This window comes from Drosophila eugracilis, unplaced genomic scaffold (assembly GCF_018153835.1).
Source record: "Drosophila eugracilis isolate 14026-0451.02 unplaced genomic scaffold, ASM1815383v1 contig_401, whole genome shotgun sequence".
NCBI classification, from domain to species: domain Eukaryota; kingdom Metazoa; phylum Arthropoda; class Insecta; order Diptera; family Drosophilidae; genus Drosophila; species Drosophila eugracilis.
In genome coordinates, this window is record NW_024573263.1 from 812,892 (window position 1) to 836,921 (window position 24,030).

Below are 24,030 nucleotides of genomic sequence, written 5' to 3' on the forward strand. Positions count from 1 at the left end.
TTAATCCCTACAACTGCCTGGCTGCACTGAGAAAAAGGGATTCTGATTTAAATATATCCATTTCATACAATTTGTTAAAATATAATAATATCATAAAGCCATTTTTTTAAACTAAATAAGGAATTTAAAGGGAAAGTTATGGCTCAGAGAGTCGAGTTTGGTTTTCTAAAGTTAACACTGATTTTTCCGAAAGTTCCTTGCAAAGCTCTTCTAGCTGCACATAAATTTGGCCCTGATTGTGGTCTTTGTTGCAGCAGCTTCTTTTTTCTGCAGGCCTAAGCTCAGATGATATGCTAATGAAATTCAGGCCAAGAACCATCAATCGACTAGCATGATCTTACAAGCTAGTCAACTCAACCATGGAGTTGGCGTGTTAACGGCCTGTGTCGTTTGACACATTTAATTGGAAGTCAATTGGCCGGGCTCGGAGTGATTGCTGAGGTGGCAATCGGCGCTGCCACAATGGTGTTGCTAATGCCCTGGGTATCGGGTATCTGGGAAATGCAAAACCAGTTAATCACTGAATCGATCAAGGAAGTCGATGTGACTATCACATCAACGCATTTGAATTGCAAATGGAAAAGTGGTTTGGGGGAAACTATCCTCTTTGAATTAGTTCTGTGAGGATTAGCATTGTAATCTTCGTTAAACAAAGTTTAGATTAACAAGGTTTGAAATTAATAAAACTTTAGGATTAAATAAATTGGTGAAGCTTGAAACTCAACTCTATTTCATTATTTCCAAAAGCCAATTCTTTACTATTATTGTCCAGTAACCAATAAAATAAAACAAATTTTTGGTCCAGAGAATTCCACACACTCCGGATGAATGAATGCCAAAATCGAAGTGCTCGCATAACACCCAAAGGACCTAAAAGGCGGCGACAAACGGCGCTCCACTCAACGAAAGAATCGAGGGAAAAGAACACACATTTGTGACATTCAATGGTAGGTAGCCGGGGTCTGAGAGTTCCAAGCCCTGGTCTCTGCTCTGTCTCATTGTCATGCCCGGCTTATTGATTGGAATACAATGGATCCTTAAAGTGTGCTTACAAGCGCCGTAACTCAAACAAATTGCAGCGCCCAAACGCCTGACTCAAATGGACGGCGGCAACAGAAACAACACGGCAGCAACATCAGCAACAGCAACAGCAAAAGCCACAGCCAAGACGACCACGACACTGATCAACAGGCGCGGCGACGTGGATGCGTCGAATATTCGAACAAGGACTGTGGTGTGGGTGAGGGGGGGCCAGGTGAATGCGTTTTACATGATGCCTACACGACAGGACAGGAGCGGCCAGTCAGCCAGTCTTAACAAGATAAGCCCAAGACCCACAGCACAGTGGCTTAAAGTAATAAAAATATTTTTATTTATAAAACAAATTTGAGGAAATTAAACTTCTGGAATAAAAGTACTTTTAGTCAGAAAACTATATCTTTAATTAGGAAAAAATGATATTTCGGATAGACTATCTACCATTTAATCCTGCTCATCTGGAACCACTGTGCCATCGAGTGATTGTTTGGTTGTGGGCCTCCTTAAATTATTCCAAGCTCGCCTCAGAGAGCCACACAGACACAGAAACAGAAACTAAAAAAAAAAAACGGACACGGACCAGAGGCGCTACTGACGCGCTTATGTTAAATTTACCAAACAACCGATTTGTATGCAATTTTGTGATCGAGAAGACTCCAGAAGGGAGGTGTAGTGCGATCCGACTGAAATCCAAATCCCAGCGAGACATCATGACGTCGTGGATTTGCAGGGTCGGTGGCCAGGTCCCCCCAGTTCCAGCTCTCTGGAACCCTCTACAATCCTTACTTCCAGTCCCAGTTGCATTGCCATTGTCTGAGTCTGCGCCGCCGTCGAGAAGTCTAGTTTATTGGCGCGACTTTTTATTTGCATTCGAAATGTTTGCCGTTTTTTCTGCTTTTTTGCCAGCATTGTTTTTGTTCGCGGCTGCTGCCTGCACGTGATGTATGCGACGTGTACCGCCCCGCTGGATAGGCCGGTATACACAGTGAAAAACGATTATTAAAGATTTTGTTTAGATTTATAGCCATGTCTCTAAATTTGAAAATCCAGCTTTAGCTTTAGTTAAACAGTTTTTCAGTTATTCTCACGATTTCTTAAAATAACAATTTTTAGGTTTTTAATACAATACCAACATTTTCTTTGAGTGATCCTAACTTGACCGTCCGTCCAAACAATCGCCATAAGTTTTGGCCGCTCTGCAATTATTTGCGGAATTCCTTTTGGAATATATATTGACTCGGAATGGAGTGGCTGGTCCAGACTGACCAACTCTTCCAGGTGACTCTCCTCGCTGCATGTGGATGTCTTCTCCAAAACTGCTGGACTCTTAACTCCGACCAGCTTTGACAGCCCATACAAGGAAGCCACGCCAGCAATCGTAAATGTTGGTGAGGCTGTTGCTCGTGTTGCTGTTGTCGCTCTTTTGACTACGACTGTGACTTTGACTGGGCTATGGAAATCATTCTGAATAGGAATCTGAATAGTTTTCGACTCTTTAGTTTGTTCTTTGGTTAATTTTTTTAGGACTGGCATTTTAGGTTCTTAAGAATTCGTTTTAATAATTGTAGACCAAAAATATTAAGAATCCATTATACTTTTAAGCAAACATACAAATGTGCCTTCAGCTTCAGTTTTGCAACTTATAAAGAGCACGGCATAAGTTTATTGTTTTTTATTAACCTCTTACCTTTATTATAATGTAGCTCATTAAAAATAATTAGCCAGTTGGCATTTTAGCTAACAAGCTTTCAACCAACAATCTTGAGATTAGGCTGCCGAACTGCCGGAGCTGCCAAACAATCAGAGATCAAGCCACTCATAATTCCCTCCAACAAGTTGATTCAATCATACACACAAGATAGGCAATTCGAGACAAAACCCAGCATTAGCACCCATTGCCAGAGCCAATCTTTGAGTATGCTAACCAAATGCTAACAAAGCCCCGCACCCACATATTGATATTGGTAGAGGTATGTTCTACCCACCTACTTATAAGCCCAATTGCACAACAGCCCCAAGTGTCAAATTAGACAAACAGCAGACCCAATACAAACTTCGAAACTCTGAGACTCGGAAACCCGTAAACTCAACCCTCAAACTCAAACTCAACTTGAATCAAATCAAATCAAATGCTCGTTGCAAATTGCATTGCGCTCACTCGCTGTCGGGCTGCTAATTTTCTGCGAATCGCGTTCTTGTTGTATAAGAAAACCCCCCGAGAAGGATCGAAGATATATAGTGGTTCGGTTTGGCGTTGGATTTGCATGTGGGTGGTCAGCAAATTGCCAGAACGTGAGCACAATTTTTAAATTAACGGCCCAAAAGTGGTTAGAACGGCAGCAGCAACGGTTCAGAATGGAGTTAGGAATAGTTGCGAAACGGGTAGGAGACGAAGGGAAGTGAAGCCTCTGAGGCACATTCCTGCCACAAAACTGTTGCAATTAATTGCATAAAAGTTCTAAATTGTCAGCCAGCCCCCGCAACACCCGCATCTTGGGCAAACTTTACAACTGCAACTGCAAAGCGCCGCATTATCGACGAAGACGCATCGCACACTGGTTAGTAAGATAGTAATAAATATTTAGATGTTTTTTAATGAAGTAAGTTTAAAAATGTATACATTTTCAAGACTTGATATTCTCATGTGCAAAACTATATTTTGCTTATGAAGAAACAGTACTCTACGCTTTTAAACTATATACAAATTCTGTCTCTGTTTCTGTCGAAAAAAAGTAACTTTATTATGTTAAATTGTTAGAATATTTAAAAATGAACGATTTTATGGAGATTCCTTTTACCACTGTGCAGAGTCGAGGTTTTCGTCGTCATGGTCGTGCCTTTCAGTTCGAAACGTGATCGATAGACGGACTACCACTGGCAGTCCGTCGAGAACTGCAAATTGGTCTCTCGCCGTTTGCCGTTTGCTTTTGCTGTTGCCAAATGTTTGGCCTTAGTCAAATTATGTTCTTTGGGCCGTTTGATAATGAAACTGCAAATTGAAGTCGGATCCCCTGGCTTTGGGACTGGCTCTGAACTCAACTTTGTTGCCCCTCAAATTGTTTGCTCACACCGTCCCGGAGCCACGCTAATGATTACGTGTTATCGTGTTGTAATTTTACACAGGGCCCTAATGATGAGTCTCGGATCGAATCGGTTCGATTGTATAGGATCCAGGCATAGGGAGATCTTAGAGATCTGCTCTGCCTCCACATTCACATCCATCTCCATCTGCGAACGATCGGATCGAATCGATCTGGCTCCGGGTTAGACACTAACTGGGCTCATCATGGAGCGTTAACAAGCTCATTTTTCTAAACTTGACGTGCTGAGTCCACCAACCATCCAACTAGATACCCACTTAGGCAAAAGATCTTCGCAGATTATCGGACGCAGTCGACCGGGCCAATTTACTTGGCCACTTTCGGACGTTCCCAACGGTGGGATCATAAATTGTTTATAATGGCATTGGGCGCGTTATGTCCTGGCATTTGGTCAAAAACGGTATATGAAGGGTATGATATATAATAAACAAGTGAAGGATGTAAATATGGATAAATTTCATTATATTAGATAATAGTATATAAAACGAACTTGAAATGTTCTTAACTTAAACTTGAACTTAAGTATTTTCAGAGTACGACTAAAGGAAGCTATATAAATGTTTTATAATCATAAATAAATGTTTTTTCGTGATAGATTGCATACAAAACATTATCTAATTGGAAGTGCATACCGTATATGTTATAAATATATAATGATGCGTTTAATTTATTAATCAAACCAAATTCGAGGAAATCTTTTTAAAAAGGTTCAAAAAAGTATGCAACATTTTTATAGCGTTTTGAATTGGAAATTGTATGCATTCAGATTGGAATCAAATTTAACCATAATTATGGACAAAACGGTAACACAAACCAACACCCACGACAAATTTAAATGGGCTGACATAACCGGCATTGATTGCATATGGGCCACGATAGTAAACACAAATTCATTGAATGCCAGTCAAAGACAAAACGTTTTCCAGCTAAATCGAAGGGAGCGAGGAAACACAGAGGGGAGAGATCCACAAAGTTCTTTGGGGAGCATATTAAATTGAATTTTTATGTTCTCAGAGCCCGGGAAAATCATGTGCCAGACCATAAAAAGCCAAGGATCGCCTCGGTTCAGATCGGTTCGGTTTCCGTAGAGTGTGTGGGTTAATAAATAGCCCCAGAAGCATCGAGTAAAAGGGGCAAAAGCGGGTTAAGACGAGACCTCGATGGTGCGGTAAATTATGGTTATTTAAATAAACAGCACACGATTTGATTTGGCGGCCCAAAAGTGTTGCAAGCGCGCCTCCGAAATTGGATGAGCGACGCGTCGACGTCTGGAAATTATGTTGTAGTTGGGCCTGATCATGCGGCATTGCTCCTCCGATGATAATGATGATGATGATGCTCCGCTGTTCCGCTGGTCTGGATGGCAAGAGGGTTGTGCCATCAACTCTTGATTGAGTAACGCCCCGCAACTGGCGTCTAATTACGATTTGCAGGAGTTGGCGAACTTGCAGCCCCGAACCCGACCAGCATCATTAGCTGATGTGCGGTATTGACCCGGCCTAATCGGCGATAAGACTCGTGATAAGCAAACACGCATAAGGCTAAATGTGCCTGGACGCTGCACCGAAAAAATTTGAAATTCTCAAAAGTTTAAGCTTTGTTCGTTTGAGAATTTCCTTTAAAGGCTTCATCTACGAAGTTAAATATATATTTTAAATTGTGATGAGTAAGTTTTTTAAGAGAAATATTTTTTGTATTATACATATTTTTTACACTTAAAAGTAAATTACATATTTTACCTACAAATTGTTATTTATTAATTTTTTCCTGTGTGACCACTGGTGTGACCTTTTCCCGGCTGCTGAACTGTTCGGAATTAAAGTGAACTGACCATCTTGTCCAGCGATTCTCGTTGGCGTTGCGGTGTTTTGTTTATTTTGAGGCTATAATTTAAGCGGGTAATTGCACGCTGGCGGCCAGAATTTGTAACTAAACTGCAAATTAGCAGCCAATTCCCAGGCCGATTAATAACCATAATTATTGGCTCAAGCGCTGACGAGCGAACGTCTCGAGTCTCCAGTCTCGGTCCTCTTCGAATCCACAACTCTCGATCTCCTCGCGAGGATGAGGATGCGGATCTCGATCTCGGAGGCTGCTGCCCTGCGCGCAAATTGCACTTGGCCAAGGCCCGGTCTTCAAGCCGATTCACTTGGCCCTCAATTGCCAATTCGTGATACACCCAGGCGCATATGGAGTGCACTCTAAAAAATGTATTACCTTAAAATAAATAATTTATAATTATATTATCTATTTTTTATATTTCCAATCAAAACATAAAGGGTTAAATTGCTTAAAGGGTTGTTCTTAATAGAATTTTTTCTAGTAATTTAAAATCCCTTTTTCTTAAGTGCATCCACCGCCTGAATCCCGACCCTCGCCGCCCGGCAGCAATTTAAATAGTGAGCGCCTGGCTTAATTACATAAAACAGGCAACACGAGACGAGAGGCAGCCAAGTTCGGTCTCGGGATGGGGATTGGGATATATACCATATTCCATTGCCGACGGCCCAGTCGTCAAGTCTGGATCTTAGCTTTTGGTCCACCACAACGAACTGGACCTGGGCTTGGACCACTTGGGCCACTTTTGATGGACATGTGTCTAATGAACCGGCCTAATTAATGTGCATAGCCGACGCGAGTCTCTTTCTTTTGAGGCATGCAAATGGGCAGAAAAAAGGGAAACTAAGCGAATGGAGAGTGTTGAAAGCCTTGAGTGGTCAAATTCGGATGGGACAACAAATTACCGGTATTATACTAAAGCAGGCCGGACAAATTAATAAATGTCGATACCCAATTAAACTGTCCGAATATAATGCACGCTATAAATTTCTGCGAGAACCCAGAACGAATAGAGACATCCACTATCCAATTATCGATGCCAATGATTAACGGCGCGAGGTCAACTCAACGGCAAAGAAACGAAGAATAATGCCTTATCGAAAATAATTGCACAGTCATTGAGTAGAAGAACTGGAAAACAGGGATTAACCAGTGGGATTCTGTAATATGCGCCTAGGTCTCGACCAACAGATCGGAACTAAGAAGAACCATAAATCAAAAAGAATATCAAGTTGTAACGGCCATAAGTCATTACTTATCGACTATCGATTGTTACGATGTTCTTGGTATATTTAACAATTAGTACTTTTAAAAGTTTTATTTTTTATTTAATTTACAATTTTAAACAAATTAATGATTATAAATATTGCTTGTAACGTTATAATTTTCTTAATAAATGCAAAAAGAAAAGTGATTTAAATTTCGCACTCACATTTTGCAGTAAGTGGACAGTATATTTACAAATACCAAGATAGAAGATTTTAGAGGTAATTCAGTATTTCCAATATGGTAACACTTTAGCGGGAAAATAAGCCTCAAAGTAAGTGAATGCAATGTAAATATCTTTTTATTGAGTATACTGGGCAAATTCAAATTGCGAAGTTAAGTTAAAAAAAATTTGTCATAAAACTAACCAGACCACATTAATGAATAATGAATAACATTTATGCTTCTCTTATGTTAAAAACTCGATTTTTCTGACGATCTCAGGGGACACAACCGATTATTTAATCGAAAAAACCACTTTCTGTTAAACCAGCTGATCGGGGGAACGTGAGAAAGAAATTTGCCTATTTCATTAGTAGAAAATTTGTTAAGCGTTTTGAAAAAACTAGATTTTTAAATAAAAAAGATAACTAATATTGGTCAAGATGGTTATCATCGCTCTGCCCACGGAGGAGGAGCGATTGGAATTGCTGGTTTCTCGCATTAAGAAACTGGCAACTTACTACAAGATCGCCGATGACGTTTGTCCGGCTAAAATTGCGAATCTGACCGGAAATTTCACAGAGGACGAGTTATGTCGGCTAGTCCGTGATGCTGCCAGTGGAGCCGTTTACCGAGTCACCGTTGTTGGGTGTCCGGAGGGTCTGCAAGTAAGCCAGATCGATTTTATATTGGCTCTTCACGCCATTAAACCTAGATTCGGTGTGCAAGAGGAGGATCTTCGCCAAGTCATGTCATTTGGCTTTATGTTCTATGAGAAGCTGAATGAGTTTCTCTTGACGCCGAGGAAAGGCTTGGATTGCCAATTGATCGAAGGTGCCCCTAAGTCTGGGATAACCACTGTTGCTGCTCAATTGGCTCTTGAAAGTCGTTATCCCTTTGTTAAATTTATTTCTTCGGCGGATTTTCTCGGACTAAGCGATGACGAAAAGTGCCATAAGATCCGGAATATCCTTAAGGATGCGTATGTTTCCACGCGTAGCTGCGTAATTTTTGATGACTTGGAGCGCATTCTGGACTACGATGTTTTAGGGAAACGCTGCTCCAGACGGATATTACAAATGCTGACGAATGTCTTGAGGAAACAACCGCCCAGGGGTCACGATCTGCTCATCCTTTGCACTTCCAATCGCCGCCATGTTCTGCAGGATATGGGCCTGCTATCAGTTTTTACCTCGATACGACATGTGCCCAATCTATCCACATCTGACCACATTATGGCCGTAATGAAAGCTTCTAAGCGATTCGAACCCGATGAGCTGCGGCAAATTGAGGTGTCCATTAAAGGTCATCACATATCAATGGGCATTAAGCAGTTGCTAGACCTGATAACCTGGGTGAATCCTCTAAAGCCAGACCGCCGGCCTTTGAAATTCCTGGAGAAAATGGCCGAAGCAATGGGGTGGGGGTAGGGCCGCCTTTAATTCCGCTTTGAGTACCTCTTAAGTCTTAAGACCTTCAATATCACAAATGCAATATTGTATTCATTCGAAGTCGTTTGAAGGTCCAGATCAAATCTATTTCCATAATACCTCCGTACTTGCAGCTTTTCCAAACGCAAACTCTAGTTATTATTATATTATAATCATTATACATTTAAGACGCACTTGCATTTATTGTATCGGTCTTAAGATCAAAAAGAACAGCCTGCTAATGTGATCGGCATAACATTATATTTATTAAGAACGTTTTACTAACCATTTGGTTTTATTATACAATGGGAACAATAAAAATATATAATCTTTAAATTCGTCATGTTTTACAGTTATTTTATGTATCTTTTATCCCTAACCCTAATTCAGGTTTGAATGCAGATCTGTTAAGAATTAGAATACAGGCTCAATGCGGTATGACATTCCATGAATGGTGAAAATTTTAAGACAATTAACTATTGCGACTAAGGGCCTTAAGCTAGTTATAGAGGGTAACATCGTCCTTTTTTGATAAAAAGGAAAAAAAAAAATATTTTTTTTTAAAAAAAAAATAAAATAAAAAACCAAACAAGAAAAACAAAAAAAAAAAAAAAACATTTTTAAAAAAATATCTTTCATAATTTTAAATATATTTTCTAGATTTTATGCTATAAATTAGTCAAAACAAGACTTAGAGTCAAAAGAACAACGGTTTTGTGCTGTTAACAACCGAAACTAAATTTTAATTTTTCACCGATTTTATTCATTACTTATCATCATATATTTTTTTCAAAATGTTACAAATTCGAGATTTTAATAACTTTTGCCGTAATATCGAATTACAAGTTAACCCTAATTAAGATTTGAATGCAGATTTGTTAAGAATTAGAATACAGGCTCAACGCGGTATGACATTCCATGAATGGTGAACATTGTAAGACAATTAACTATTGCGACTACGGGCCTTAAGCTAGTTAAAGAGGGTAACATCTTCCTTTTTTTGCTAAAAATGGTCAAAAATTAAGATTTTTAAGTGTGAATGGAACTTTAATAACGAACCGAACAAGGTATACCAAAAATTAGGAAAGAGGAATATTTTTTTTTTGGTTTTATATTATGACTTAGTCCGAAGTAGGAACAAGAAAAGATAATAGAACGTCCGTTTCGTCCAACTAAGGAGAAAACCTAAACCTGAGTCTAGAAATCTACACTTTTCAACTCAATACAAAATTTACTTTTTGGGCCGAAATTTTTATTAATAAAAACTATTATTATTATTCGATTGGGAATCGAAATATAGTCCAACAAACTATGACATTTTCCCGGTCCGATCATTATTTTTGCTATTTTAATTTTAAGTTATATATTACTTAAAAAAAAGGATTAAAGTTCCATATTATTAAGGCACCTTATCTCTGTAAGGGAATCCAGTTGTTATACCTTTATCTGATATTTTACCAGTATTTTAAATTCATATTACCGCTTAACGGTGCCATAACAGCCAGCTCTTGTCCGTACCTACAGTGCATACACACACACCATCAATCAGCTGATGACTAGATTGAGCAGAGCTGAGTCAATTTCGAGATTGTTTTATCAAATTGAGCTGGAAAATATTAGTCATTACCACGATAATGTCAAACGAAATGGCCCATCGGATGAAGGCGATCAAATGCCCTACGGACGAACTATCGCTAACAAACAAGGCTATTGTGAATGGATCCGATTTCACGGAGGAGGTCAAGTGAGTGTTTTTATCTTTTTTTTTTGTTTTCCACCGACTACGTGGGCGTCTATGGAAAAATTGGACAATTCTCATTTACTTGCCAATTAATATATTTTAGATATGCGGACATCTCGCCGGGACCGGGTCTGCACTATATATTCGCGCTGGAGAAGACCAGCGGGGCGGAACTTCCACCCGGCCACGTCGGATTCTCACTTGTCCAGCGAAAGTGGGCCACACTCTCTATTAACCAGGAAATAGATGTACGACCCTATAGGTTCGATGCCAGTGCCGATATCATAACCCTCGTGTCCTTCGAGACGGACTTCCTGCAGAAGAAGACCACCACGCAGGAGCCTTACGACTCGGACGAAATGGCCAAGGAGTTCCTCATGCAATTTGCCGGAATGCCTCTGACCGTCGGACAAACCCTGGTTTTCCAGGTAAATACTTGCAATATCAATAATATTTAGAAACAGAACTAAGTAGGAGAATGGTTAGGTAGCCTTGGTAGCTTCATATTGCTTATTCTTGTTCTTTTTACTATGAAGATTAGATATTTCTTGGCGCCAACTTATGGCCATTTCACCAGTTTATTTAATATGGTAAAAACAAGATAGAAAGTGGGGGGTGTAGTTATGAGTAATTTTTTTTATTTTTTCAATTTCATAGTTTTGTGCTTAGATTCGCTCATTCATTTTTATACAAAGACCCCTTGTTGATTCGATGACTCAAACTTCTAGGGTGATTCCCTATGAAAATTACAAATGCATACATATATACATATTTGGTAATTTGGTAATTTTCAATAATTATAAACTTACCTTGAATGAACTCATATTTATAATGTGCACTTTGCTTTTGTTGAGTAAAGAATTAGCTTTCTGCCATTAACACCCATAGCTTTAAATAGAAAAGGTCCCGGCAAAGCTTTTAAAAATATAAGATTATATAGTTGTTTATCTTTTTTCTATAAGCTTTTACGTTAAAGCAGATGTTTTACTTATATATTGTTAACTTCCTTTCAGTTCAAAGACAAGAAGTTCCTGGGACTCGCAGTGAAAACCCTGGAAGCGGTGGATCCCCGAACAGTTGGAGATTCTCTGCCAAAAACCCGGAACGTGCGATTTGGTCGCATCCTTGGCAACACAGTCGTGCAGTTTGAAAAGGCAGAGAATTCCGTCCTAAATCTGCAGGGTCGCTCCAAGGGTAAGATTGTGCGCCAATCGATCATAAATCCGGATTGGGACTTTGGTAAGATGGGCATCGGTGGCTTAGACAAGGAGTTCAATGCTATATTCCGTCGCGCCTTTGCGTCTCGCGTTTTCCCGCCGGAATTGGTCGAACAGCTGGGCATTAAGCACGTGAAGGGTATCCTTTTGTACGGACCACCTGGCACGGGTAAAACTTTGATGGCCCGTCAAATAGGTACCATGCTGAATGCCCGCGAACCCAAGATTGTGAATGGTCCACAGATCCTGGATAAGTATGTGGGAGAATCAGAGGCTAATATCCGGCGACTATTTGCCGAAGCCGAGGAGGAGGAGAAGCGCTTGGGCCCTAACAGTGGACTGCACATCATCATCTTCGATGAGATCGATGCCATTTGCAAGGCTCGTGGATCGGTTGCTGGCAACAGTGGTGTCCACGACACGGTCGTTAATCAACTACTAGCCAAGATCGACGGTGTGGAGCAGTTAAACAATATTTTAGTGATAGGAATGACCAACAGGCGGGACATGATCGACGAGGCACTGCTGCGACCTGGCCGCTTGGAAGTTCAAATGGAGATCAGCTTGCCCAACGAGCAGGGACGCGTCCAGATCCTAAACATTCATACCAAACGAATGCGGGACTTCAACAAGATAGCCAATGATGTGGACAACATCGAGATCGCAGCTAGGACAAAGAACTTCAGTGGCGCCGAGTTGGAGGGATTGGTGAGAGCTGCTCAGTCCACGGCAATGAACCGACTAATCAAGGCAGATTCCAAGGTAGGCCTCGTACAGTTTTATAAATTATCGATTCACAAATACCGCTGGTTATAATAAGTTTGAAATCGGTTTAAATCATATTTCGCGAACGCGTCAAAAGGTTTTATTACTATTGCTCGAGTTAAAAGACGGGTTATTTACTAGCGTTTTTTATATATTTCAGTTTGTTTTCTTCGTTTACGGTTTCGGTTGTCGCGTTTAAATAAGTTCGGTTCCTATAAGGATATGGTAAAAAAGGTTGAAGTTTGGTTGGGCATTCAGCTCAAAATTATAACTGTCAAAAAAACAATTATGGATATATCTATATACCTTTATTCCTTATTTCTTATTTAAAAACATAGGTTCACGTGGATCCTGAGGCCATGGAAAAATTGAGAGTAACCCGCGCTGACTTCCTGCACGCCTTGGACAATGACATCAAGCCAGCTTTTGGTGCCGCACAGGAAATGCTGGAAAATCTATTGGCACGCGGAATAATTAATTGGGGTCCACCGGTTATCGGAATTCTGGAGGATGGAATGCTGTCCGTTCAACAGGCAAAGGCCACAGAGAGTTCCGGATTGGTGTCTGTTCTCATCGAGGGAGCTCCGAACTCTGGCAAGTCAGCGCTGGCCGCTAATCTGGCCAAGATGAGCGATTTCCCTTTCGTGAAGGTCTGTTCCCCAGAAGATATGGTTGGTTTTACGGAGTCCGCTAAGTGCCTGCACATCCGCAAGATCTTCGACGATGCCTATCGCTCCACGATGAGCTGTATTGTGGTGGACAATGTGGAGCGATTGCTAGACTATGGGCCAATCGGACCCAGGTACTCTAATCTCACGCTTCAGGCCCTATTGGTTCTGCTGAAAAAGCAGCCGCCCAAAGGCCGAAAACTGCTGATCCTGTGCACTTCCAGCCGGAGAGATGTTCTCGAGGAGATGGAAATGCTTCCGGCTTTTACATCCGTGCTGCATGTGTCCAATCTCTCAACTCCCGAGCACGTGCTCGCCGTGCTGGATGACTCGGATTTTTTCAGTCCCGAGGAGCTGCAGAATATTGCCAGGAATATGGCCGGCAAGCGGGTGTGCATTGGCATCAAAAAGCTACTGGCGCTCATCGACATGATCCGCCAATCGGAACCCCACCAGCGGGTTATAAAGTTCCTCAGCAAAATGGAGGAGGAGGGCGGACTGGACTTGGTGGCCAGATCGCACTAGCTAACGCCCATCGTCAACCTCAGGCTGTCCATTGTAGAGCTAAACGACGCCTTCTAATTATTTTACATTCCATTTCCAAACATCTAGGGTGGGTCGATTTGATTAATAAGGAATTTATGATCAGATTTCTATGTTTTGAATCGTTGATCTTTCGCCACTATATACCAAGTAAAAATATAACCTTCAGTATAATTACTTTAACACGAACCTTCTTGCTTCCAGGATCACATAACTACAAATGACTTGTATACTTGGCTTTACTAAGAATATCAAGCTCCAAAATGGTTTTGAGTCCAATCTGCCAGAATGCAGGTGGATCAAATTCTATACTTCCAAGGAGCTTTTAAATTGATTGGTTTCAAACGTGTTGTACTGAATCAGAATTTCACTAAAATATTGTATGAAACCAATAAATTTGATTGTCTTTTTCTGGAAGTGTCTAATTTTATAAACTTGAATTCTGCACAAAGGACCAACAACAATTTTTAAGAAACACAACAAATTTAAAAATGTCAAATCGACCCACCCTGCAGTGTACTTTCATAAATATGTTTTTTTCAGCTTTAAATTGCGATTAACATTAAGAGAAGGTTTTTAGCTGGAGAGCCGTCAAAAATATTGAGTATCCTAACACTGTTGAATGCAATCTTAACGCTTTTAATCATTAATTTTTTTCTTTTATGTTTTACTAAAAACACTAAAATACAAATAAAGCGCACAACTTACCCGTAACTGAAGACCAATTTGTAAGATATGAGCTGATAATTTTATAAGTTTTGAACTTTTTATGGAACCAACGAACTTGTAAACTTCGCACTAGCGACTAAGGATAAATCCAGAATTGCCACCATGAATTCTACAATATATACGCACAGATTTACATTGACAATTTTATACGAAAAATATGTATTTTATAGCGTTTTTTAAAGCATTTTGGAGTTTTCGTGCAAGAAAATCAATTTTAATCAGATAAAGTAGAATGAATAGCTCAATCTATGAAGAGACTTGATAGTTTCTAGAGAACCAAAGAAAACAAAATGTTTTTTGATACCGATCCAAAATAGAAGCAAATTAGAAAAGTTTAACACATTTTTTAAAACCATGTATTATGTCAATACATTTTCTTTACATCCCTAAGTGAGATCACCTTAGGTTTCAGAACTAGCTAGTAAGGGTTTGTGTCCAGACTGCAAACTGTGTTCTCCGATCGCAGCTTTTTCGAACACAATCCACCAAAAACCATAAAAATTGTATGTGAATGTATGGATTCTGTGTAATTTGAATATTATGGATAAATTTGTGTATTTCAATGATGTAGTAAAAAAAAAAAGAAATGATGTATTTAACCTAATAGTTACAAATAAATGGAGTTTTAAAAAAAGATTATAAGGTTTTTCCTTGCCTATATTAATGTATGTGTGTTATGTGATTATTTAAATTTTATAACTGTTTGCTTTCTCATTTTATTAGCAATATATGTGCCAATCAAATACTTAACTTATAGGTACTTCAATTTTGCACGACTTAAATTGAATTCTTTGAAAATTCCCATTCATTTGAATATTGTTTATGCTTGACGATTCGATCGCTGTCAGACAGAGACAGCTGTCCGCTTGGGAGGCGTCAAATGGTTATCACCGCCGGCCGCCGTTACCACATATATATATATATATATATTACCCCGATCTAACGATCCATCGATCAGCTGTTTTGCCGAGACGAGACTCGACGCCGGAACCCAATCTCGGAGCAGCAGCGGTGCTGAGGTGCTGACCACAACCAGTCGCTCTAATATGCAATTTGAATAAATGATTTATAATGAAAACACTTTAGCCGCGCGTCGTCTGCGTATACGTAATGTGGAGTGGAGCACTGCTTGGTAATTGATATATGGCGCTAATTGCGCTCGACGCCCATTTGTCCAGTGGTCCAGTTCCAGCTTTATCAGCGTCGTCTGAGGAATCCTGGGTAGCAGCCAATGGTAGTCAGTGGTAGCCACTAGTAACAACCAAAGCCATGGCCATGTCGCGACGGTGTCAGCTGCGAACCAGCGCCGCTTATTAACTAATTAAAGCTGCATATTTCTTGAGATCTGAAAATTGATTTGCATTGCCAATTGCCCCTGGAATTGCATAGCCGCCAATCACGGTCGGTTAGGGAAATTCTGGAGATCAAAACACTTGACGTGTTCAAACAATTTTTCATAATATTCATAAACTATAACGATAATATTATTAACAAGATTTATGTGTTACAGTACTATTTATATTTTAATGGATGTATTTTTGAAAATAACAGGGTCACTTATAATAATTATAATTTATAAAACCTATAATCCTTAAACATATAGATCAAAACCTTTTTGCAACATATTTTTAAAGATATTTACATTAAACTTATTATTATTATTTAAAAGTTTATTTAGCTACAATATAGTAGAAACTCTCCAGTTTCTTATTCAGTGGTGACATTCATTAAAACGAATTTGAAAACTCATGTGGATTATGACCGAGTTAAGATCCTGTCCGCAATTAGCCTCATATGCGTCCGAAACGGGAGGAAAAGCCGACTCATTGTCGCCCACCCACCCGGCAATTGGTGGGTAATTATAATTATCGGGTTAGGGCCCGGCCAACAACGCGTCATCGCCGGTCGCTCACGTATGCAAAACTTTTCATGACGAAAGTCCAGTCGGACAAAGTTCACTGACCGGGCCAAAAAACGACGATGCGGTGCCTGCGAGGAGCCAAAATTAAAACCGAAACGGATTTTCATTCACCGACTGTAAAAATAAATGCGAAACTTTTACAAATTCGTATTTTTGTTATTATTAATTGAAGTTAACAGCGACGCCCGCTTGTCCACTTGCCCAAAGCTGAATCTCCGGTGCACAGTGTATTATAATTAATTATTTTTATATGCCTGATCTGGTTTAGGCAAAAACAAGGAGATTTTTAAACGAAAGTAATGATGAATATTTATTTAGTACTAAAGAAGATCAACAAATAAATTATTTTGGTTCTTAACCCAAATGGTTTTCAAATATTATCTTTGCTTAATATTATTCTTACTTTTTAATGAAGTTTAACTATTTTATTTTTTAGTTCTTGAAATGTTCAACTTAAAATCCAATTTATGACAAAAGTGCAAAACTTCTTTATATTTATTACTAGCTAGACCTACTTAACTTTAGACTTTTGGATAACATTATTTATTTCCTTATATTGACTACTATTGCCTACTTCTTAATTATAGTAACTATGTAATGTATTTCTAAATTTATTTTATTTATAGAAAATATTTCCAACGTTGCAATACTTCAGTTTTGAATATAAAATCGAATGAAATTTGAAACACTGTGCAGCGCAGTCGCGCCCCTCGTAAACTTTGAAACCGGCCGGGCTGCGTTGTTTTTGTTGCCGTTCAAAAGCGCAAACGCCGGCAGCGAAGGTTCGATTTCACTTTCGCACGCTGTCCCCTCCCCCTTTCGCCCACCCACCCTGCACCCCTCCGACCCCTTCTGCCAAGGAGCGGGCGCATCTGGGGTGTCATGTTTTGAGCTCTTTACGAGCGGTCGCCGCTCTCACCTGCTTTCTTTCAAACGGAGCTTGTGCTTTCGCTCTCGCGTCGTCGATCTTCGATCTCGGATCTTGGATCTTGGGTCTGGGATCCGTTGGGTCGCTCGTTCCAAGAGAAATTATTGTGATTTTCCAGCAGATTCGATCAGTCGATTCTTTTGGATCGACCAGGTGATCCACAATCATTTCGGCGCCACATGCAAATCTCACGGGAAACTTACAGCTTTACAGACGTGCAGTGAGAAAAGCAGGGATAGTAATAATTATAACTTTTATGTATTAAAATCATAACAAACTATTAAATATTATTATTATACAAAATCACAAATGCAGTAGTAGAAATAATATAATAATGAGATTTTTACTATTTCATAGAGTTTCTAAATCTGAATATCCTGCATAGATCAACATTTAAAGATTAAGTTTTAGTTTTATTTGTAAACAAAACTATTTCCCTATTTCCTCCCAGTGTACATGAGAGTGATCAATGTACTAAACTTATAAACATATATTTTTATATATATATATATATATATATATATCTGTGGCAGCAGTCCGGGGAAAATGTAAAGCGAATACAAAAGCAAACATCATGCAAAATCTTCCTGCATTACACAAACGCGGAAGATTTTCCCCGTACTCGCACATTTCATGGATTTTCCAGAGCTCAACCTGCATTTTCATGGCATTTCCATTGATGTTTTTCAGCTCTTTTCTGTGAGTGTGTGTGTGTGGTAGCATGCGAAACTAGCAGTTAAATTAGCAGTTTTTGCCGCTGCCTAAGCTACAATTTTACACTGCGACTCTTTTGGGTTTTTTCTTGGCTTTGGTTTCGGTTTCGCTTTTCGGTTTCTTCGCCTTTTATTTATTTATTTTTTTTTTCGTTTTTTTTTTTTTATTTTCCTCTTTGCAATTTATAATTGAGTTGCAATTTGGCAGGCAACTATTCGTGGAATGCGAAGGGGCGCGGGGGTGGCGTTTTCGCGGAACTTGCATGCGTATTAGTCATCAACCGACTGGGGAAAAAACATGAAAAATATTTGGCAACAAAATGAAAGATTAACCCTACAAGCTGACCTCAACTAGTCGCCTCAAGGATGTTTTTAGCTTAGGTAGCTTAATTGGTTAAAGGACTTGCGGATTTAAATTAGTTATTATTTATATTACAAATAAATTAAACTTGCTAAAAAATAAATTTTTAATTAATACGAAGTGTTTTTTAAATTGAATGTAATATTATTAAAAAAGAGCATTTTCTTTAAGTTTAAGGATAGGTGTATTATAATGTTATTAAAAGAGAAAGAGACACCTCTAATAGCAAGATAAACCCCGTCAGCAGTCACGGGTTAAACAGAAGTATGTATTAATATACCATTTAAAGCCTATAAACCGAAGATATGTACAACCCCTTAATATTACACATAAACAGGCAAGCTGAAAACAAAAAACAACGACGTGGCACGATCAAAAGGAGGCACAAATCAAAACCCAGAATCAGAATCAAGAGCAAAAAGCTCTAAACTCAAAACTCGAATCTCGAAATCTGTGAAAATGTTGCCGCACGCGATCGAGACATTCGCATTCGGATTCGCATTTCATTTTTATTTCATTTCGATTCATTGATACCGGGGCAAGAAAAACAAGAATGAGAAAAAAGAACGGCCCAGTTCCAAATTAAATAATACGAGAGATCTCGTGGCTCCCTTGCTCCTTATTATTATTATATTGTATTCCACCCTTTTTTTGCGTTCTGCGTTTTTTGTGTATGTGTGCCATTTTCTTAGGAATTCCCGGCAGCCTCATCCGCATCCCATGTCGCACGATCAATCAGAGTCTCAGACTTCCACTCCTCTGATTTCGATCTGAGTTTTGGATGGGTATCGGCCGTCGTTGCGTTCACTTTCCATTTTCAGGACAGCTGAATCCTTTTTTAAGGGGGCGGCACGTGCCTAGAACTCCTGATTTCTTCACTTTCCTCGGATACTCAGGTTACCTCTGATCGATTTTTACCCCTCTCACCCTTTTAGTCCTTAAATCTGCACGCCCACAAGTCCTTAGAACGCACTTTAACGAATTTAATGAATTAATAGAACCATTGCAATGGTCGTTCTAAGGTTCTAATGGTCCTCATTCTAAAACTTAAGATAGTTTTGATCTTAAGGCAGACATACCATTAAATCTAAGATCTTCTTGATCTGCTTTTCACTTTTCTTTTCCCAGGAATCGATCAGCTGCCAGTTTTAGGGGGCGGCACGTGCTTTCTTCACTTTCGTCGGCTACTCGGGTTACCCAAATTCACCTTTTACCCTTTCAGCCGCTCCTCTAAGTGCCACGCCCTTAAGTCATTAGGGCGCACACTTACGGCAGGCGGATATTGATTTCCTTGGGTTGACTGCCATTGAACGCTTTTCAGCAGATGATGACATCTGTGAGCGCCCATTGTGTTTCACTTTTCATCAAACTTATATTAATAAGTTATGTGACGGGGCCATAATTAAAGCGAATTCGATATTTCCGGCCGAAAGGAAAGACATTTGGTTCACTGAACCCAATAAAAATCCTTGAACTCTCATCGCCAGACGCAATACAAATATTTCTATACATATGTATTGCCAATAATCTATTTCAAACAAAGACCACCACAAATATGAAAAAAAAAAATGAACTAACTTAGAGCAGCGTCTGCTGCCCTTTTGGCGGCACCCTCACAAAATTATTGACCAGAGTTCCATCCATCTCGAGCTAACAAAAAAATAGCAGAAAGCCACACCGAGAAAAACTAAATCAAATTGGTAATCAATCTGGAGTTTTATGCTATTTCTGATATTTTTACAGTATAGGTCTATTTTAAATTAGGCATAAAAATTGGTAGAAATGTATTAAAGTAAGAGTTGGAAATCTTTTATAAATGATAATTGATAATTTCATATAAAATTAGGATTTAAGTTTATTAGTTTTTTATGTTTTCTATGGAAATAAAAAAGATCCGTTTTTTTCCGTGCTGAAAAAGCGCAGAAGAGTCCAACATTGAGTTGGACTTGTCCGTCTCCTCGGATGCGAGATGCTACCCAAATATTTCAGCTAGAAGGAAGAGGACTTCTGTGTGGTTTTTTGCCTCTGCCTCTGCCTCTAACTCTGCTGACCGACCCTTCGCATACACACAACATAACATATTTCATTCTAATCAACATGCTGCAAAACATATAATTCGAAATTTTTGATATTTCAACCGACCATTTTGCCGAGAAAATTGCATTTAAACGCCTATTATGCGCTTTTTATTTGCAACCCATACTTTTCTGCCCGAATGCTCCGGCTGAGTCAGTCATGCACAAATACAAATCATTGTATAAGCATATATATACGTTATAAGTGTATATATCTTTGGGTATATAGCTTGGCCAAGGTACACTTTGAAGTGTGGTTCGATTTGGAGACTGGACAGTGTTTCTGTCATCTAGTTAGCTTCCTGCTTTTTCGGGGGTTAATTAACCGAAATCGTAAAATCGTTAGCAAATGAAATAAATTGCGCTCAATTACACGAGTGACATCCAAGGCGCAATCGCTTCGTTGCTGGTGATTGACCTCTTTCAATGCGACATTCTTGGTTCGAAAAGTCGGCTGGAAAACAAAACACGGCTCCTCGGTCAGATAATGAACTTTATATACACTTGCATATATGTATATATATATACCCGTTCAGCCCCGATATCGGCAATCGGCTATGCGCCATGCACTTAATCAAAAAGTACGACAAAATCAAGAGTAAACAAAACTGCAGCGCAGAACTCGACTTGAGAACCGGCAGCAGCGATTCGAACTTCACCCGGGTGCAATGAACACATGATCCGGCCACAAAACAAAAATTTAAATCTCATTTACTTATTTTATGTGTTACAATGCACTGGGAAAATAGTTGTCGTTCACTGTAAAATCGGTAACTGCAAGGTGAAACAAAGACACTTTTTGGGAAGCGTAAAAATCACATCAATAGGCAGCTGAAATATGTTTAGACTACGGGAAAAGGGATATTTTAACTATACTTATTTAGACTTAGTGTATCACATAAAGTTGTAACTTGTAAAATACAACTTTTACAATCTTAAAAGCTCTTTCAAAGCAACCTTTGCTTTCCCTGCCTGACCTTTCAAACCCATATACCTCTGTCTAACCGATTTTGTATCATTCTTATTTGTCCTTTCGGCCTGAACACATCTAAATTTTCTGTGTAGTCTCAAGTTATTTCTTTTTGTTCGGTTCAATGTGAGTGAAACTAGTTGAAAAATGTTAAAAAATATTAAATATTTTCGTTTTTCCTTAAGAATCCCTACGAATTAATCATGTGTTGCGGACCCTGTGGACCTTGCTGTGGACCCTGCTGTGGGCCATGCGGACCGTGCTGTGGACCCTGCGGCGGAGGATGTGGTCCCTGCTTTGGACCCAATGTATGCGGACCATGCTACGCCTGTGGACCATGTGGCGGCTGCTACTGTGGATATCCTTGCTGCTAGGCCAGATGGTTCGGGATCCCATAGAACGGTTGACGGAAATGCACGAATTAAGTCAAAAACCTCTTGGATCATCTTAGGAACTGTCTGGCTATTAGGACCATTTAGTCATCTAATATTCGTGAACCACAAATAAAAATAATTTGAGACAACATAACATTTCTATATCCCCAGGCATAACTCTCTTGTAACCCCTTTAGGGGTGATTGTTAATCACGGTTTTATTTAGGTTTATTAAAGAAGTAAAAAAAAATTGTATCAAAATTAAATCTAATAGGAAGGATTTTCTACCTTTTATTCTTGTTTAGAACATCCTGCGTTTCTTTTTTTTTCGTAAGCCGAAAAAATTATCGATAGTTAAAAAGTTCCAGAACAGGGACCACATCCTCCGCCGCAGGGTCCACGGCACGGTCCGCATGGCCCCTCCGCAGTCTATACCTGAATATGGCCTTCTAGATCTAAGATTGTTTAAGAAAAATATTTATTTTGTTTAAAATAGTTTTTCAATTTGATTTGTATACAAGAGCTATTGATATTTACTTGTACAATAATTGTGTAAGAAATCGAAGTTCTATTAATTGATTTCATCGTCTTCGAGTTACAGGGACTTCAGCGACGGGTCCTTGTATTTAATGATATTTAATTATAATTATTTTATATGGAAGTGTCGTTTGTGTACTTCTTAAGATGAAGTGTCACTCTCGGTGAAGTTTGTTCCGAACAGAGTGTTGCAGACTTTCACGGCAACATTGCGACGGGCAATCTTCTTGTTCTTCCCGTAAGCGGTGAACTCTTGGTTATCCACCGTGATTCCAAGATTTTGCAGCACATTTGGCTTTTCCCCAGAGGCTCCTTGATCCACATAAATGAGACCAGGACGCATAAGGGAAAGTATAGAGGCCGGGTGCATGGATTCCCAGCCGGAAGGTAACTCGGTGCGCCCCAGCGGTTTCTTCGGCGGTGCGGCTTCCCCTTCGGCTTTAGCAGCAGCATTGGCCAACGAACCCATCTCAGGAACGTCAAAGCCTTGGCGCTGCCACTCGCCAAACAATTTGTAAATGGCAAAAGAAGCTAGATTTAGCATAGGCAGATCATCGTTCTCATTGGTTTCCATGGGCTCCTCGCCTCCTACGACATTACTAGGCTGGAGCTTCGCAATGATGAAGTCGCGCCAAGCCTTTTCACAGGCATCATTTTTAGCTGTCATCTTTGACAGACCCTTACCCTCATATTGCTTAGAGTTCACCGTGACTATTGCCGTAAATCCTCCATCGGGATTTTTGTCGATAGTGAAATCGCCGATTGTCACGCCCTTTATCTCGTTGAGGGCCTTCAAGGCGTTCTTCGGCAGCAAGGACTTTCGCAATTGACGGTTGCGACGCAGCTTCTTGTCCCGATTACGTTCGGAGGGCTTCTTGCGTTTCTGAAAGATCAGCTTGAAGGGGATCTTGCGCCCGTTTCCTTTCTTTACGTTGATGTCCATGGAGAGATCCTGGTTTGATCCCTCTTCCTCGCCAACTTCATTCATTGGCTCCTCCTTGAGTATAAATGGCATGGGCACCGGCACGGATATGGCGCCCGCCACTGGAACTGGGTCAGTGGACTGCGATGGCTCTTGAATCATAGGCTTGTCCATGGCATTGGGATTGTAAACCCCACCGGAGACGAATGATTTTTTGTTAGCGGAGGTAGGACGTTGAGCTTGCTTGATTTTCATTTCGCTTCCGAAGTTTTTCGCTTACAACAACTTGGAAAAATGAAAAAATTAAATAAAAACTTTTTTATTTTCTAACCACTTCACTCACAAGTTGGAAAAATTAAAGAGGAACTTTTTATTTTTCGATGTTTTCACTTTCACGCTCGAACAATGAATGAATAAATTGAAAACTCTTACTTTATGATGATAATTATTTCGATTACAAAATCGTAGGTAAAGCGATTGAAGGTAAAGTTTGACAAATGACTAATATTTTGAAAACCTTAGGTAAAGCGATTGCAAAACTGATTAGTTCTGCGTTCTTCGAAAATAGTATTGTAAAATATTATTACTCTTCCTTACACCGATTGATAATTTATGATCTCCCATTTAGTTGATCAATTGCCATTCTTGGGCACTTTGCATACCCAAAAATAATCAAGTTGATATGAATTTAGAACCGAAATACAGATGTCTAAAGCGACCCGAATAAGAA

General features: G+C 39.6%; 3 protein-coding genes and 1 long non-coding RNA gene across 4 annotated transcripts; 3 read left to right on the forward strand and 1 right to left on the reverse strand.

The window, feature by feature from the left end:
- Positions 1–7,721: 7,721 nt before the first annotated feature.
- On the forward strand, positions 7,722–9,175 carry LOC108116925 (vesicle-fusing ATPase 2). Its single transcript, XM_017229066.2, has one exon. The coding sequence runs from the start codon at positions 7,850–7,852 to the stop codon at positions 8,834–8,836; it is 987 nt and encodes a 328-aa protein (XP_017084555.2). The 5' UTR covers positions 7,722–7,849; the 3' UTR covers positions 8,837–9,175.
- A 1,230-nt stretch (positions 9,176–10,405) lies between these two features.
- On the forward strand, positions 10,406–14,484 carry LOC108116924 (vesicle-fusing ATPase 2). The gene is made up of 4 exons (XM_017229065.2): positions 10,406–10,580; positions 10,681–11,005; positions 11,591–12,556; positions 12,898–14,484. Exons 1-4 carry the CDS (start codon positions 10,471–10,473, stop codon positions 13,750–13,752), a joined length of 2,256 nt encoding a protein of 751 aa, XP_017084554.1. The 5' UTR covers positions 10,406–10,470; the 3' UTR covers positions 13,753–14,484.
- Positions 14,485–21,272: 6,788 nt separating this feature from the next.
- On the forward strand, positions 21,273–21,990 carry LOC108116845. The gene is made up of 2 exons (XR_001772864.2): positions 21,273–21,593; positions 21,653–21,990. It is a non-coding gene; the product is annotated as an uncharacterized LOC108116845 (long non-coding RNA).
- A 311-nt stretch (positions 21,991–22,301) lies between these two features.
- LOC108116818 lies at positions 22,302–23,690 on the reverse strand. The gene is made up of 2 exons (XM_017228867.2): positions 23,644–23,690; positions 22,302–23,585 (listed from the first exon to the last, which is right to left on the reverse strand). The coding sequence occupies exon 2, from the start codon at positions 23,553–23,555 to the stop codon at positions 22,521–22,523; it is 1,035 nt and encodes a 344-aa protein (XP_017084356.2). The 5' UTR covers positions 23,556–23,585; positions 23,644–23,690; the 3' UTR covers positions 22,302–22,520.
- Between the last annotated feature and the right edge of the window lie 340 nt (positions 23,691–24,030).

Coding starts and splice junctions, on each gene's coding strand:
- LOC108116925 (XM_017229066.2), top strand. CDS start 7,850: ATGGTTATCATCGCTCTGCCCACGGAGGAGGAGCGATTGGAATTGCTG.
- LOC108116818 (XM_017228867.2), bottom strand. CDS start 23,555: ATGAAAATCAAGCAAGCTCAACGTCCTACCTCCGCTAACAAAAAATCA.
- LOC108116924 (XM_017229065.2), top strand. CDS start 10,471: ATGTCAAACGAAATGGCCCATCGGATGAAGGCGATCAAATGCCCTACG. Junction 10,581..10,680: donor GATTTCACGGAGGAGGTCAA/GTGAGTGTTTTT, acceptor AATATATTTTAG/ATATGCGGACATCTCGCCGG. Junction 11,006..11,590: donor GACAAACCCTGGTTTTCCAG/GTAAATACTTGC, acceptor ACTTCCTTTCAG/TTCAAAGACAAGAAGTTCCT.